The sequence below is a fragment of the Brassica napus genome (assembly GCF_020379485.1).
Source record: "Brassica napus cultivar Da-Ae chromosome A5 unlocalized genomic scaffold, Da-Ae chrA05_Random_37, whole genome shotgun sequence".
Taxonomy (NCBI): Eukaryota; Viridiplantae; Streptophyta; class Magnoliopsida; order Brassicales; family Brassicaceae; genus Brassica; species Brassica napus.
The window spans coordinates 65,321-78,845 of record NW_026014033.1 but is presented as its reverse complement, the minus strand read 5'-3'; the positions used below and the strand labels follow the sequence as shown (position 1 = coordinate 78,845).

The window sequence follows — 13,525 nt, the reverse complement described above, 5'->3', positions numbered from 1 at the left end:
GTTTTGGCGGGAAAAATGTTTTTTTGACGGGAATTTTTTTTTTTCACGATTTTGGCAGAAATTTTTTTTTTCACGATTTTGGCGGGAAAAGCATTTTTGCGGTTTTGGCGGGAAAATCTATTTTCCCGGTTTTGGCGGGAAAATACATTTTTTCGGTTTTGGCGGGAAAATACATTTTTCCAGTTTTGGCGGGAAAATGCGTTTTTCTGGTTTTGGCGGGAAAAATGCGGTTTTCCGGTTTTAGCGGGAAAATGCTTTTTCCAGTTTTGGCGGGAAAATGCGTTTTTTCGGTTTTAGCGGAAAAATGCTTTTTCTGGTTTTAGCGGGAAAATGATTTTTCCGGTTTTTGGCGGGAAAATGCGTTTTATAGTTTTGGCGGAAAAATGCGTTTTTACGATTTGAAAATAATATTTGATTTTAAAAGATCATTTTTGTCATTTATCATTTCAGATTGAACTAGATGCATCTGCATCCAGATGCACCATCAAGACTCACCTTCATTTGGGTGAGAATTTGAGATGAGTTTTTAAAAATTCAGTTGGGTGATCTATCTGGATGTAGCATTATAATGCACAAAACAAACATCAATTTACATCTTCACCCAGATGGATCACCTGGGTGAGCAAACGAACAGAGCCAAAACGAACATCAATTTGCATCTTCATCCAGATGGATCACCTGGGTGAGCAAACGAACAGGAAAATGTTTACTTACTAAACCAATGTTTATTTAAGTAAATAAAATTCCTGTCCTATTGTTTAACTAAATGCTTCTCGAGAAAAATGTTTAGTAAGTAAATAAAATTCATGTCCTATTGTTTAACTGTCTTAGACCAATGTTTCGAGAAGCATTGAATTTTATTTACTTACTAAACATTTTCTAGGACAGGAAAATGTCGATTCTACATTGGAACCCGAAAAGGAGAAAAAAGTTGTTAAAAGTAAAAGTCAACACAAAGAGGCTTTCACGTCTCTTATCTTGTGGAGACAAAGTTGTGATCTTTCAAAGTCTTAAGAACCATTTCAACTGTAGTTTTTCTCTTGGTGACTACTCTCTGAACAATCTTGTTATTATTTTTCTTGCGGATCATCCCAGACGATGATGCTTGATCTCCAAAATTTTCCTTCACATGATTTCTGTTCTTTTGTCTTTTGCTTATTTTCACAATTTGATTACTCTGTCCAATGCATTAAGAACAACTTAGTGGCGACTAGCACAAAACCATTTGTGTGTACAAACTTTTGGATTTTTTAATTGACCTGACGATACATATATATGTTCATAGATGAATATTCAATCTAATTTACTGCTTACGTATAACTCTCTGCATAAGTTAGTCATGAGATAGATATTTTTTAAAAGAACCCTAGCACTGGCGAGTCGATAGGGGATGCCGGCTCATGAGATCAAAATCTTCATTGGGGTTTTGATGTTCTCTTGATCTAAACGTTCTTCGACATTAGATCAACCGTGTCTCTCCTTCTTCACGTTCAAGGAATCTGCTTCTCATCACCAGTTTCGTGTTGTCTCTTTAAGTCTTCTTCATCAAGTCACCAAAAAGGCTCACCAATCTGCGGGTTCATTGATCTCTGATTGGTTTGGATTGGTTTTGCCTCTCATCAGATCTGATCTTACGTCAGGTCCTGCTTTTATCCGACTCCTTGGCTGGTTTAGCTCCGTCTCACCGTTCATAATGCTCTGTTTCGTCCTAGCGATATCATATACTTACATGGGATCCTCGATCTCTTACGTTCTGCTCATATGGCAGATATCGAAGGGAAAGATATCCTCTATGAGGATGAGGATGAACCTATTCACCTGGTGGATCAGAACGACTCCCACACCATGCGTGAATATCGTATGTCCTTGATCGGAAAAATCCTAAACCCTAAAAAACAAAACGTCAAAAAACTAATCAAGTTCATGCCAATGGGAGATGCGAGATAAAATCACAGCCAACGGAATATTCTTATTCAATTTTGCATAGGAAAAGACTTGCAATGGGTGTTAAGACAGGGATGTTTTTATTATAACGTTTGCATGTTTGTGATGGTCCGATGGGAACAGATAGTTCATGATGAATATCCGTGGATTATTCCCTTATGGGTGGATCTTACAGGAATCCCCTTGCACCTTTGGATGGTGGCAACCTGAAGAACATTGGAGGAAAGATTGGCAACATTGACACAATGGAGCTATCTGAAGGTCGCTTGTTGGTTGATTTGGACACTAGGAAAGCGCTTGTGTTCACCAAAAAAGGTCTGGAGACCAAGTGGGAAGGAGGTTTCCATTCGAATTAAATATCACAAGCTATTTAAGCATTGTTCATATTGTGGATTATTGAGTCATGAAGTCGGGTACAGCAAAAATAAGGAGGATGATCAGTGTGTTCAATCGATGAAGTCAGGAGTATTCTCGCGTGTCCAACTACTTTATGATACTCTTGGCCGTCAATCTTTGTTGCGGGATAGAGATGATCGTGATCATTATCAGTCACAATGGACGTCAGTTGCTCAAGAGCAGTGAGATAATATCATACAGAACATCACACTCTAAGAATCAACATAATAACCGGTTTGAAAGAAATGCTAGACGATATGACTACAATCAGGAGAGAGCTTTACGTAGGCCAGGAGATAATCGATGGTTCCGTCCTGCTCCTAGACACAGCCGTCCATATGTTCCATATGAACATAAGAATGAGCATAAGAAGTTGCAGACATGGAGAGAATATGACAAAAGAGCAGATTTTGGAAAATCAGGTACAAAAGTTACTAGTGGACATCAGAGTCGTATAATCCTCTCAGGACTGGAAACTCGTCAACATCAGTGCCAGATGATCCTATTTCCAGTCAGCTGAAGGTCTCTCACACTGGTAGGAAGCTTGCCAGTATCATAATTACTCCATCTCGAGAAGACTTTGCTAGTGAGATTAACGTAACATTCCATAATAAAGGTGCTGCCCGCGCTATCACTTTCTCTCCTACGGAGAAAGATAATTTGTATAACGCCCCGGATAATGGTCAGGTTGTTGGAACTTTGCAAGGTATGGAAATTGGTGACTCAACCACCATTGTAGATCAACAAAATGAAACAATGGTGGAATGTGATGTCCTAGGGGATGACTTACTTGGTGAGGAATTGGAAGCAATGGAAGAAGGTAAAATTTTATTGCAAAATAAACGGTTACTATTGTTGCTGCAAAGAGTGAAAAAAACAAAAGTTTCATCATCAAGCAAGGAATGAGCAAGACTGGAATACCATACGGGTTTCAAAGCAAAAATGTAGAGTTCCTTCGTCAGGGATCTCCAAGGAAACGTCATTCTAACTCGGGTGGTTTACCCTCTTCCAGGGAAACTGAGCATCATGGGAACAAGCGTCACAGTGAATCAAAGAAAGATAAAGTCAGCTCTCACAAGGATAATGGTTTGCAGGGGTCAACCCCCGAACAATCTTCTATGAAGTCTCTGAGTTGAAACTATCGGGGGATTGGGAATGACTTCACAGTTCAGCGCATTTGTCAAAAGCAGGCTCGAGACTTGTGTTCCTTTCTGAAACGAAGAACTGGAGGCTGCTGTTGCAAAACATTCAGGCCGGCTTAGGATTTGATCGTTTGTTTACCGTTGAGCCACTTGGCCTCATCAGAGTTTTAGCTTTATTTTCTATGGATGAATTTCAAATAAATGTTTTATTTACGAATAACAAAATTATTGACATTGAGGCAGTCATTGATGGAATAAAAGTATTTTTGACGTTTGTTTATGGGGACCCTGTCTTAAAATGCAGAGATCAAGTTTAGGAACGTCTTACACGTTTCTCAACGACACAAACTGGACCTTGGTTTATGATAGGAGATTTAATGAAATCGCTAGTCATAACGAAAAGGAAGTTGGAAGACAACACTCTGAAAGCTCGTTTTTGCCTTTTAAGCAGATACTAAGTAATTTTCGCATATTGGAGTTTCCATTTACTGGAAAATGACATCGTGGGTTGGAAAGAGATGACGCACCACTGTCAGATGCCGATTAAACAGAGCTGCTTAAAATGAGGATTAGCTTGAGAATTTTCTTCACTCAGCTGTCAAGTATTTGCGTTTACGGGGATCAGATCATTGTCCAGTCCTATCAAACATTCTCACAAAACCAACTAAGGCAACAGTTAAATTTAAATTTGATAAGCGTTGGTTGGATAATGAGGAATTGAGGCAAGTCATTCTTGAGGGATGAAATTCATCAGATCTCCCTCTTGAAGAAAATATTATGGAAAATATTTCTAGTTGCCAAAGAGCCTTAAGCCAATGGAGGAGGCAGAACAATATGAATTCATAAAAATTGGTGGAGGATTTGAAAGAGAAGGACGGGAATCTTTACTCGATTGATGATGGTACAACCGAGGAACAATCAAAAGCAAGGAACTATCTGATGCTCTTAAGGCAGAGAAAATGTTTTGGAAACAAAAAAAAAATTCAGGTACTATGGTTAAGAGAATGAGACATAATTCAAAGGACCTTAACAAAGAAGAGGAGAGCAAGGAATCAGATTACACAGCTCTTAGATGCGGCCGGAAATATGGTTGAAAAGGAGGAAGGATTGGTAGCGTTGCTACTAGTTATTTTAGTAAAATCATGGAGTCCTCTAGCCCAGAAGATATAGAAGAAGCGCTATATGAGGTTTCAACAACAATCACTGGGTCTATAAATAATGATCTAACAGCTCTGGTCTCTGAAAGGGAGGTGAAACTGACGCTTTTTCTATGCATCCAGAAAAAGCTCCAGGCCCGGATGGGATGATGGCCCTCTCCTACGAGAAATTTTGGGATATCGCAAAGGAGAATTTAACCTGTATGATTAATCAATTCTTTTTTCAGGGAACAATGGCAAAAGGGCTAAACGATAGCCATATTTGTTTAATCCCAAAGCAACAAAGCTAACATAAAAGTCCCAGTTCAGACCGGTTAGTTTGTACAATTTCAGCTATAAGATAATCTCTAAGGTCCAATACCAGAGATTGAAGAAATTCCTACCAGAACGTAATCATAAATCCAGTAAGCCTTTGTTGCTGGAAGACAGATTACAGACAAGTTCATGACAACACATGAAATGTTTCATGCGCTACGGACAAAGCCAAGTAGAAGAGAAAAAATAATGACAATAAAACGGATATGAGTAAAGCCTATGACATGATGGAGTGGCCATTCATCGAAGAAGTTAAGATTGATGATTAAACATTATCAATGTAACTTCGAATTGCTTTCTGATTGATCCTACGCTATGAACACAATAAATTAACGAGTTCACAGCCAGCAACCACTAATTCTCATGGGAGACCGTCCTCCCAAAGATTCACTATCAAAGAGAATGATATACACACCACATCCTTTGTGGCATCAAGAGTTTCACAAGAGATAATATAATTCGAGCCTTTACAGCCTTTGTAACGAGCTACGTGAATCTATCTCTGAGTACAACATAAGAGATAAAAATAAGAAGCTAAAACTGTTCTTTGGCTTGCTTGATCTTGATATTCTCTCTCACTGAATCTGTTTCTCTCTCTTGTTTCAGGTTGTTACGTAGAAATTTATGAAAAAGATGAACACGTCAGTTCGTATTTAATCTCGAGGCTATGACGACTAGGACTATCGCGAATTCGTCCCATGTTGATCGTTTCTTCTACTTCAACTCTCGGCCCAATACAAAGAAGTCAGCGTGAGGACTCTGTCTAAAGCCAGGACCAAAAATCTCCACATTGATCTTAATACATAGCACCGACACTTCGACGTTTTAACCTTTTCTCTTTTCTTTTTCTCTGATGTCTCTGTAAACCCTAAAGGCGATTTTCACTGCATTTTCTTCTTCTTCGAATAAACTCCAATGAACCCCAATGCTTGATTATCCTCACACATTTGAGATAAATCTCTCCATGTCTTCCGAAGTTATCTCTCTCTCGAACCTTTTTATATCACTCAAATTATCTTAAGGAGTGACTTGTACTCTCTCAAATAAGAGATTCAGTTGTAGTACTTATGGATCGAATCCACAAGGAATGAGGACACACAATAGATCTAAATCAATTGTGATGAAGCTAGGAAAATAGTTTAAAATCAGTAAATAATAAAAGTAGGGTGAACAATCAAAGATTAATTAGTTTAGTTTGGAGTATTATTTATAAGATAAGACTAGTGATACGATAACACGTAGGAAAAATAAACCGGAGAGAGTGATCAAATTGACTCAACCGAAATTAAAAAAAAAAAACTATCCGGCTCACTGAAAAGCGGTATTTTGTTTTGTTTTGAACGAAGCGGTATTTAACAACTACACATTATGATTGTTATTATTATTTTCGTTTGTGTTGAAAGTTTATTGTCAACGCATCTCTTTTGCATCTCGGATTCCACTCTGATCAGAAATGGCGCAGAAGCTTAACTTGGATAATGTTGCCGTCTCTGCGGACGTCTACCGCTCTAGTTTCCCCTCCACCTTCACCTTCGGCGTCGCCACTTCCGCTTACCAGGTTGAAACTTGTATTGAAGTTTGTGTAGAAAGAAGGTATTAACCTTTGATTCTTATTATAGATCGAAGGAGGCTGGAACGAAGGTAAATAGGGGCCAAACATATGGGACAAGTTCACTCATCTTGAAGGTATCCGCTTCCTTCCTTCCTTGCAGCTTAATTATCACTACGAAGACTATGTAGATTAACACTTTGTGATTCAGGAAAAGTTGTTGACGGAAGCAATGGCGATGTCGCTGTGGATCATTACCATAGATATAAGGTTTAGCACAATAAACTTCTTTTTTTTTTTCCTTTTTTTTTCCCTATGCTTTCCTTATTTCTTCAGTAATTTTCAGGAAGACATTGAGCTTATTGAAGCATTAGGATTCAGCGCTTACAGATTTTCCATTTCTTGGTCTCGCATTTTCCCTGGTATGTTCTTTTCTTTTGCTTTTTTTTTTTTAATTGAAAGGCTTATTTTCTTTTGTTTGCATTTGTTGTAGATGGTCTGGGAACTGAAGTCAATGAAGAAGGCATTGCTTTCTACAATAATATTATCAATTCCCTTCTTGAAAATGGTATTTTCTCCACCCGCAGCAGCGAGCCTTTTCCACTATCTGTAGATGATCATTTCACAAGATGATTACTATTTCAGGTATTCAGCCGTTTGTCACTCTGTACCATTGGGATCTCCCCTCACATCTCCAGGAATCCATCGGGGGTTGGACAAACAGGAAAATTGTGTAAGTAGTATAATCTTTGTCTGTAAGATCTTGAAATGCAGAAATACAAGTTTAAAGGTTATGCTTCAGTTGCATTCTTCCACAATTTCTTATATGAAGCCTCCTTCCTGGTTGTTTTGACACTAAATCTTTCTCTTCTTCATGTGCAGAGACTATTTTGGCCTCTATGCAGAAGCTTGTTTTGCCAATTTTGGTGATAGAGTGAAGCACTGGATTACATTAAATAAACCACTTCAGACCTCGGTGAATGGACACTGCATTGGGATATTTGCACCTGGAAGAAATGAAAAACCCTTGATCGAGCCATATTTGGTCTCACATCATCAAGTTTTGGCTCATGCAACTGCTGTTTCAGTATATAGAAGCAAGTACAAGGTATAGCCACTACTTTAGTTTCTTCTCTCTCTGGGACCTTTGGTTTATTGGAAGATGCGTCAACGGTTCTGTTGTTGACAGCTAGTGCGCATCACAGTTCTTGTTATTTACCAGTGCGCTTTTTCGTTTACATATATGAATCTAGGAAAGTCAAGGCGGACAAATTGGTTTGTCGGTTGATTGTGAGTGGGCAGAGGCAAATTCGGAGAAAATGGAGGACAAGGTTGCTGCTGGTAGGAGAATTGACTTTCAACTTGGATGGTAAGTAAGATATGCATTGAGTTGCATAATTGCCTTTTTTTTTTTTTTTTTGAGAAGGTGTAATATCAAATTTCCATTGACTTGGGGTTACTTGGCAAGAGCAAAACGTCGTTTTGAAGTATACATCAGTCCTTGAAAAAATAGATTAAAATCTTTTTGCAGGTTCTTGGATCCTTTGTTTTTTGGAGACTACCCTGCAAGTATGCGCCAGAAATTTGGAGATAATCTTCCTACATTTACTCCGGAAGAGAAGGAGTTTATGCTTCAGAACTCATGGGACTTTCTTGGCATAAACCACTACACTTCGAGGATAATTGCTCATGTCTCAAACAACGAAGCCGAGAGTGACTTTTACAAAGCACAAGAATTGGAGAGGAATGGTAACAAACATAAACACTGAAATTTATTTCACCACTAGCATCTTCTTACTTACTTACTTCCTTGTAGTCATCTCTTTCTTTTCTGTCCACAGTTGAATGGGAAGATGGAGAGCCTATAGGCGACAGGGTAAGAGCTCTCTTCTTAGTCTCCTCTCAGTCTAGTGACTCTGTTAACATTTCTGCACATATGCCAACGCAAGTACGCATGAGCTAGTGATCAAGTAACCAAATTTGTCCCAATTACAGGCAGCTTCGGATTGGCTTTACATTGTGCCTTGGGGAATCCGGAAGACTTTGAATTATGTCAGCGAAAAATACAACCACCCTTCAATATTTATTACTGAGAATGGTACTTACCTATCCTTATAACTCTATAGTTCGATTAAATGCAAAAGTCTGGTAAGAAGAGCAGAATAGCTAAGTTTGCATTTGAGCAAATATTACTTTGTTTTTGTTATATCCCATTTCTTATATATATATCCTGAGCATTGGATATCTTGTTAAAACACGACAGGCATGGATGATGAAGATGACGGATCTGCCTCTATCCATGATATGCTCGACGATAAGCGTAGAGTTGCCTATTTCAAGAGTTACCTTGCCAATGTCGCGGAGTCTATCAAGTGAGCCAACATTAGGAAACAAATAATTAGGTAGCAATAAAGTAATTAGTTTTGTTAATTACGAAAACTGAAACAGAGACGGAGTGGACATAAAGGGATACTTCGCATGGTCGTTGCTGGACAACTTCGAATGGGTGCAAGGTTTCACCAAGAGATTTGGTTTGGTATATGTAGACTACAAGAATGGTTTAACCCGTCACCCAAAATCTTCTGCCTATTGGTTCATGAAGTTTCTTAAAGGTGATGAAGACAACAAAGGTAAAAAGGAATGGAAAACAGAGAAAGGAAATCCAAAGCTACTATAACATTTACACGATTTGCGCTGTGTTATTATAAATTTGTACCAAGGAGATTAGTCGATGATGGTGGTGGTATAAAATCATTACAAAACAAATCACTTATGCCATTCTTTGGTTTAAAGCTTGTACTAGATTTTGATCCGTGCAACCGCGCGTGATTATTTATATATGTATTTATAATTTTATCATCATTTATATTTATAATTTATGTTTCAAAATTAACTTTTTTTTGGTTTGATGATATTTTGTAAACTTCGGTTTACGTCGAGGTTGTACTCTTGATTTTCCGGTTTGGTTGTGGATTTTGATTTTTGATTCTAAAAGTATAGTAATGGTTTGATTATATATAAATTTGAGTTTGGTTTGTTTTGGGTTTTGTTATTTTAGTTTTTGGCTTTGTTTAAATAACAATGTTAGAAATCCAAAATTTTGAGTTTAGTTCAAGCGCATGGATCTGATCATCTGAATTTAGATATGAAATTATGTAAAATAAATTATAAGAATATTCTTCAAATCATTAAACTAAATATATGTTGAACAATACAAAACTTATTTATTATATTTTCAGTTTAAACAATATTGTAGGTTGACTATGTAAAATATATATCATTTTGATTTACATGGAAAGTTTTTCAAAATATATGGTTACATATGTTTATAATATAACAAAAATATCTTTTGTTTTCAGAATTTAAACAAACAATGCACGAATTTAAAATTGTGAAATTTATAGTATAACAATAATCAGCGATTTATTCATCTTTTAATTTAGAATGATATGCCAAATGAATTTTTTCTATTCAGAATAAAGATTTATTTTGTTCATTCTGAATTTAAAAATTGAAAGCTGATATATAATTTATCTAATATAAAATTGAAATGTGTATAAAATGTGCTGGAAAATCTATGGACGATATATAGTACATGTTAATAGTCATGGTTTTGGTATGAAACGTATTATTTAAGTATATATAGTTTCTTTTACTAAGTTATAGCAATTATATTATAAGATTCAAAAGGTATGTCACGTTTGGAACGTTAAGAAGGTTAAATAATATTAGTGAGGTAGGATAGGAGGGTTACAAAATACACGGGGAAATTAGGAGTAGATACTACTGAATATATATAGTCATCTATAATATTAAAATTATGTAAGGGTGAATATATAAGAATATGGTAGGTGATTCCACATTTATCAAACTTCGTTTCTATAGCAATATAAACCTTTGTTTTAAAATTTCTATATGTAAGCGAAATTTAAATAATAACTAGATCTCGATCCGCGCTATCGCGCGGATTTTTGTTTTCATTTATTTTTATATAAATATTTTATTTTCAATTCTAAATTGGTATATATTATAATATATATGTGTCTATAAATTTTAAAGCATAATAAGTTTATGGTATATTTTTTTCATTGAATAGATTGTTTCAAACTTTCACATGTATTTGTATTTTTTTTTTATATATATATATTTTGGATTATTATTTCATTATTAAAATCATAACTATATATATAAATATTATTAAAATATTGTTTTATTATCATATTCAAAAGATATTGTAACATTACACAAATTTAGAAAGTTTTTTAAAAAATTAAACTTTTCGCTTCATAAATTTATATTATCAAGTAAATAATTAAACATTTGGTTTTTGTTTAATTTTTAAAATAAACTATATAGTTTAAAAAAAATTCATTGGTTTAAGGTAATAAAGATTAATAATTGTTAGATAATATGATTTTTGTTATTTAAAATTTTTTTTTATAATTTTAAAAGTTAACATCGACAAATATTTAAATATTTAACATATGGAGGTATAGTATTACAAGATTAAATTATATATATTTAATTTATACTATCTATAAATTCAATGGATCATCTATTGTTTAAATCTAAATATTGACAACCCAATAAAAAATTCTAGTAGGTCCAAAATTTAAATGATAATATTAGAGATTAAATGCAACATGATTTTTTAGGAATATGTCTATTAGGTCCATTTTTTTTAAATCACACATGAATCAAGGATGTGACTTCTGTTTTAATATATAAGACAATATTCAAGGAGGTAGTTATGCGATAATATTTTAGTTTCCAAATATTATCTTACTTAGATTGAGTTATTTTAAGTAGGTCCATAATTTAAATGACTTAATAATATTAAGTCACAACATATTTAATAAGTCCAAATTTAAAATATGGCAAGGCAAATTTTATATAAGACTCTATTTTAATAGAGTAGATTTTGACTAAAGATATTTACTAAACGTGGCTTTCTATGGATTTTGCCATGGATATTATAGTTACAGAATATTCATGGTCTATACATTTATGTGGAAATCAGATTAAATAATTCCATATAGTTACAGGATATTCATGGTCTATAGATTTATCTGGAAATCAAACTAGATAATTCCATATGATACACGTTCATGGCATGTTTTTGTCGGCCATTTTAAATTGTCATACTTTTAATTGAAAATACACTTAATTAAAAACGTTATAATTTCATTGAAAATACACATAAAATACACGTTCATGGCTCCTTTCTTTCCTCTCAACGGTCAGAACCAAAGGGTGAAGCTTCAGTTACCTTTTATTCACCATCCGGCTTACTCGGGTAAACTTCTTTTACCTCGGTCGAGGTTTGGTCGAGCCAGACCTGTACGGCATGTATGGTCTGGTCGACCCAAACTCATCTTCTATCTAAATGTCTTTAACTCCTCTTTTCTTCTCATCTTATAACCAGCTCATCTCTAATGTTGTAACATCTTCTGTCTAGTGAGGAGGAGGGGGGGGGGGGGGGGGGGGGGGGGGGGGGGGGTAAGAATTTAATAACCATCAATAAAAATAAGGATTCGGACATGCCTAAGAAATGGCCGAAGAAAAATATTAGTCAAAAAAATAAATCAAATACAACTTTTATAAACAGTTTTAGTTTTCGATGAGTCATTGGACAGGAGTTGGTACAATGAATAATGCAGAAATCGAATGAACGCCAATAGAGTTAGTAGTTTTGGGGAAATTCATCAAGTACGGGGGGAAATCAAGACCCAAAGTGGAAGTGTCGAAGAATAAGAAGCTAAAGATGATTTCTAAGTCGTTGGACGTGAGATTGTTGTAAGGACTGGTAACATCATTTTGATTTTTCATTCAAGAGAGAATGTGTTCTAGACTTCTAGTTATTGAGAAACAAGACTTCATATAATGAGGTGAAAGTCAACTTCGTCTTGGTTGGTTATTGAGAAACAAGACTTCAAACAAAATATTTAAGGATAATCCTAAGAAAAAAATCAGAAATATAACATACAAAGATCAAAATAGCTAAAATAGACTTCATTAAAATGGTAAAAGATATTTATTATAAATATTAAAAGTTAGAGTTTAGATTGTGAGGGCAACGTATTGAGGAGGGCTCTACCGTATCTTTTGTTTCATTTCTTCGGCTCAATCCACCCCTGCAGAAAGTTGGTATTCAAGAGACGGAAACTATGTCAAGAAGGTGGAACACTCTGATTTGCAGCGAATCAAGCGTCTCCCCAGTGAGTTTACCTCCTGCAGGTAGAGAAGCGTAGGTGCAGCAGCTCTCTAGCTGCATTGACACCCTTAGACGAGCGGTTTTGTTAGGACATACTAAACCCACTTCTTTCATCCCACACCACCGTTCTTTTCGGCCCACCAGACCCCGCAACTGATGAGAAAGAAGGCCCTATGGGGTAAAGGGGAAAGCGTGTACGTTTTCCTAGTCAGACCAAAGGTGGCTGAGAATCTTATGTCAAAAGGACTAACGACGATGAAAGAGGAGAAGGAGGAGTTATTCAATTCTAAAGATCGATTTCCTGCTTCTGCAAAGGGCGGAAAAAGTCTCATCTGCTCTCTTCAGTTAAGGTGTCCAGCTTGCTTGGCAGACTGAAAGATAAAGGCAAGCAGCAACATAGGGTACCTTGACCTGCTCGCTGGGGACATAAGGATTGACTTCTTCCGACCAAGAGAGGTATGATGCTTTTGAATTCATTGTATTAATTCCACTTCCTACTTGTGGTATGCTCTTTATGAGGCCCGATCGCTAGGAAGAAGCAAGCCTATTCCAGGTCACTGTGTCAGTCCAGAGCAACTAGCAGAGAAAAAGAAACTAGAACGAGAACCACAGGGCATTCTAAGCAGCAGACATCTAGGCAAATACTTCCATGTTACAGCACGTACTATACATATTCTAGAAATAACAGACAAACTAGCAACAATACGAGGCATTCACTACGCTCACTGAAACTACAGCGGTAACCAGAGTAACGAACTCAAAGAGACCAACAGGAAACAACAGGATACTTTGAGACATATACTTGGGA

At 36.0% G+C, this 13,525-nt stretch overlaps 1 protein-coding gene across 1 annotated transcript; it reads left to right on the top strand.

Annotated features, from left to right (window-relative positions):
• The first annotated feature begins 6,288 nt into the window (after positions 1 to 6,288).
• Positions 6,289 to 9,349, top strand: LOC125594292 (beta-glucosidase 42-like). Its single transcript, XM_048770553.1, has 12 exons — positions 6,289 to 6,512; positions 6,574 to 6,640; positions 6,715 to 6,925; positions 6,997 to 7,071; positions 7,149 to 7,236; positions 7,386 to 7,611; positions 7,757 to 7,872; positions 8,035 to 8,252; positions 8,345 to 8,379; positions 8,499 to 8,601; positions 8,767 to 8,875; positions 8,952 to 9,349. Exons 1-12 carry the CDS (start codon positions 6,433 to 6,435, stop codon positions 9,178 to 9,180), a joined length of 1,557 nt encoding a protein of 518 aa, XP_048626510.1. The 5' UTR covers positions 6,289 to 6,432; the 3' UTR covers positions 9,181 to 9,349.
• The last annotated feature ends 4,176 nt before the right edge of the window (positions 9,350 to 13,525 follow it).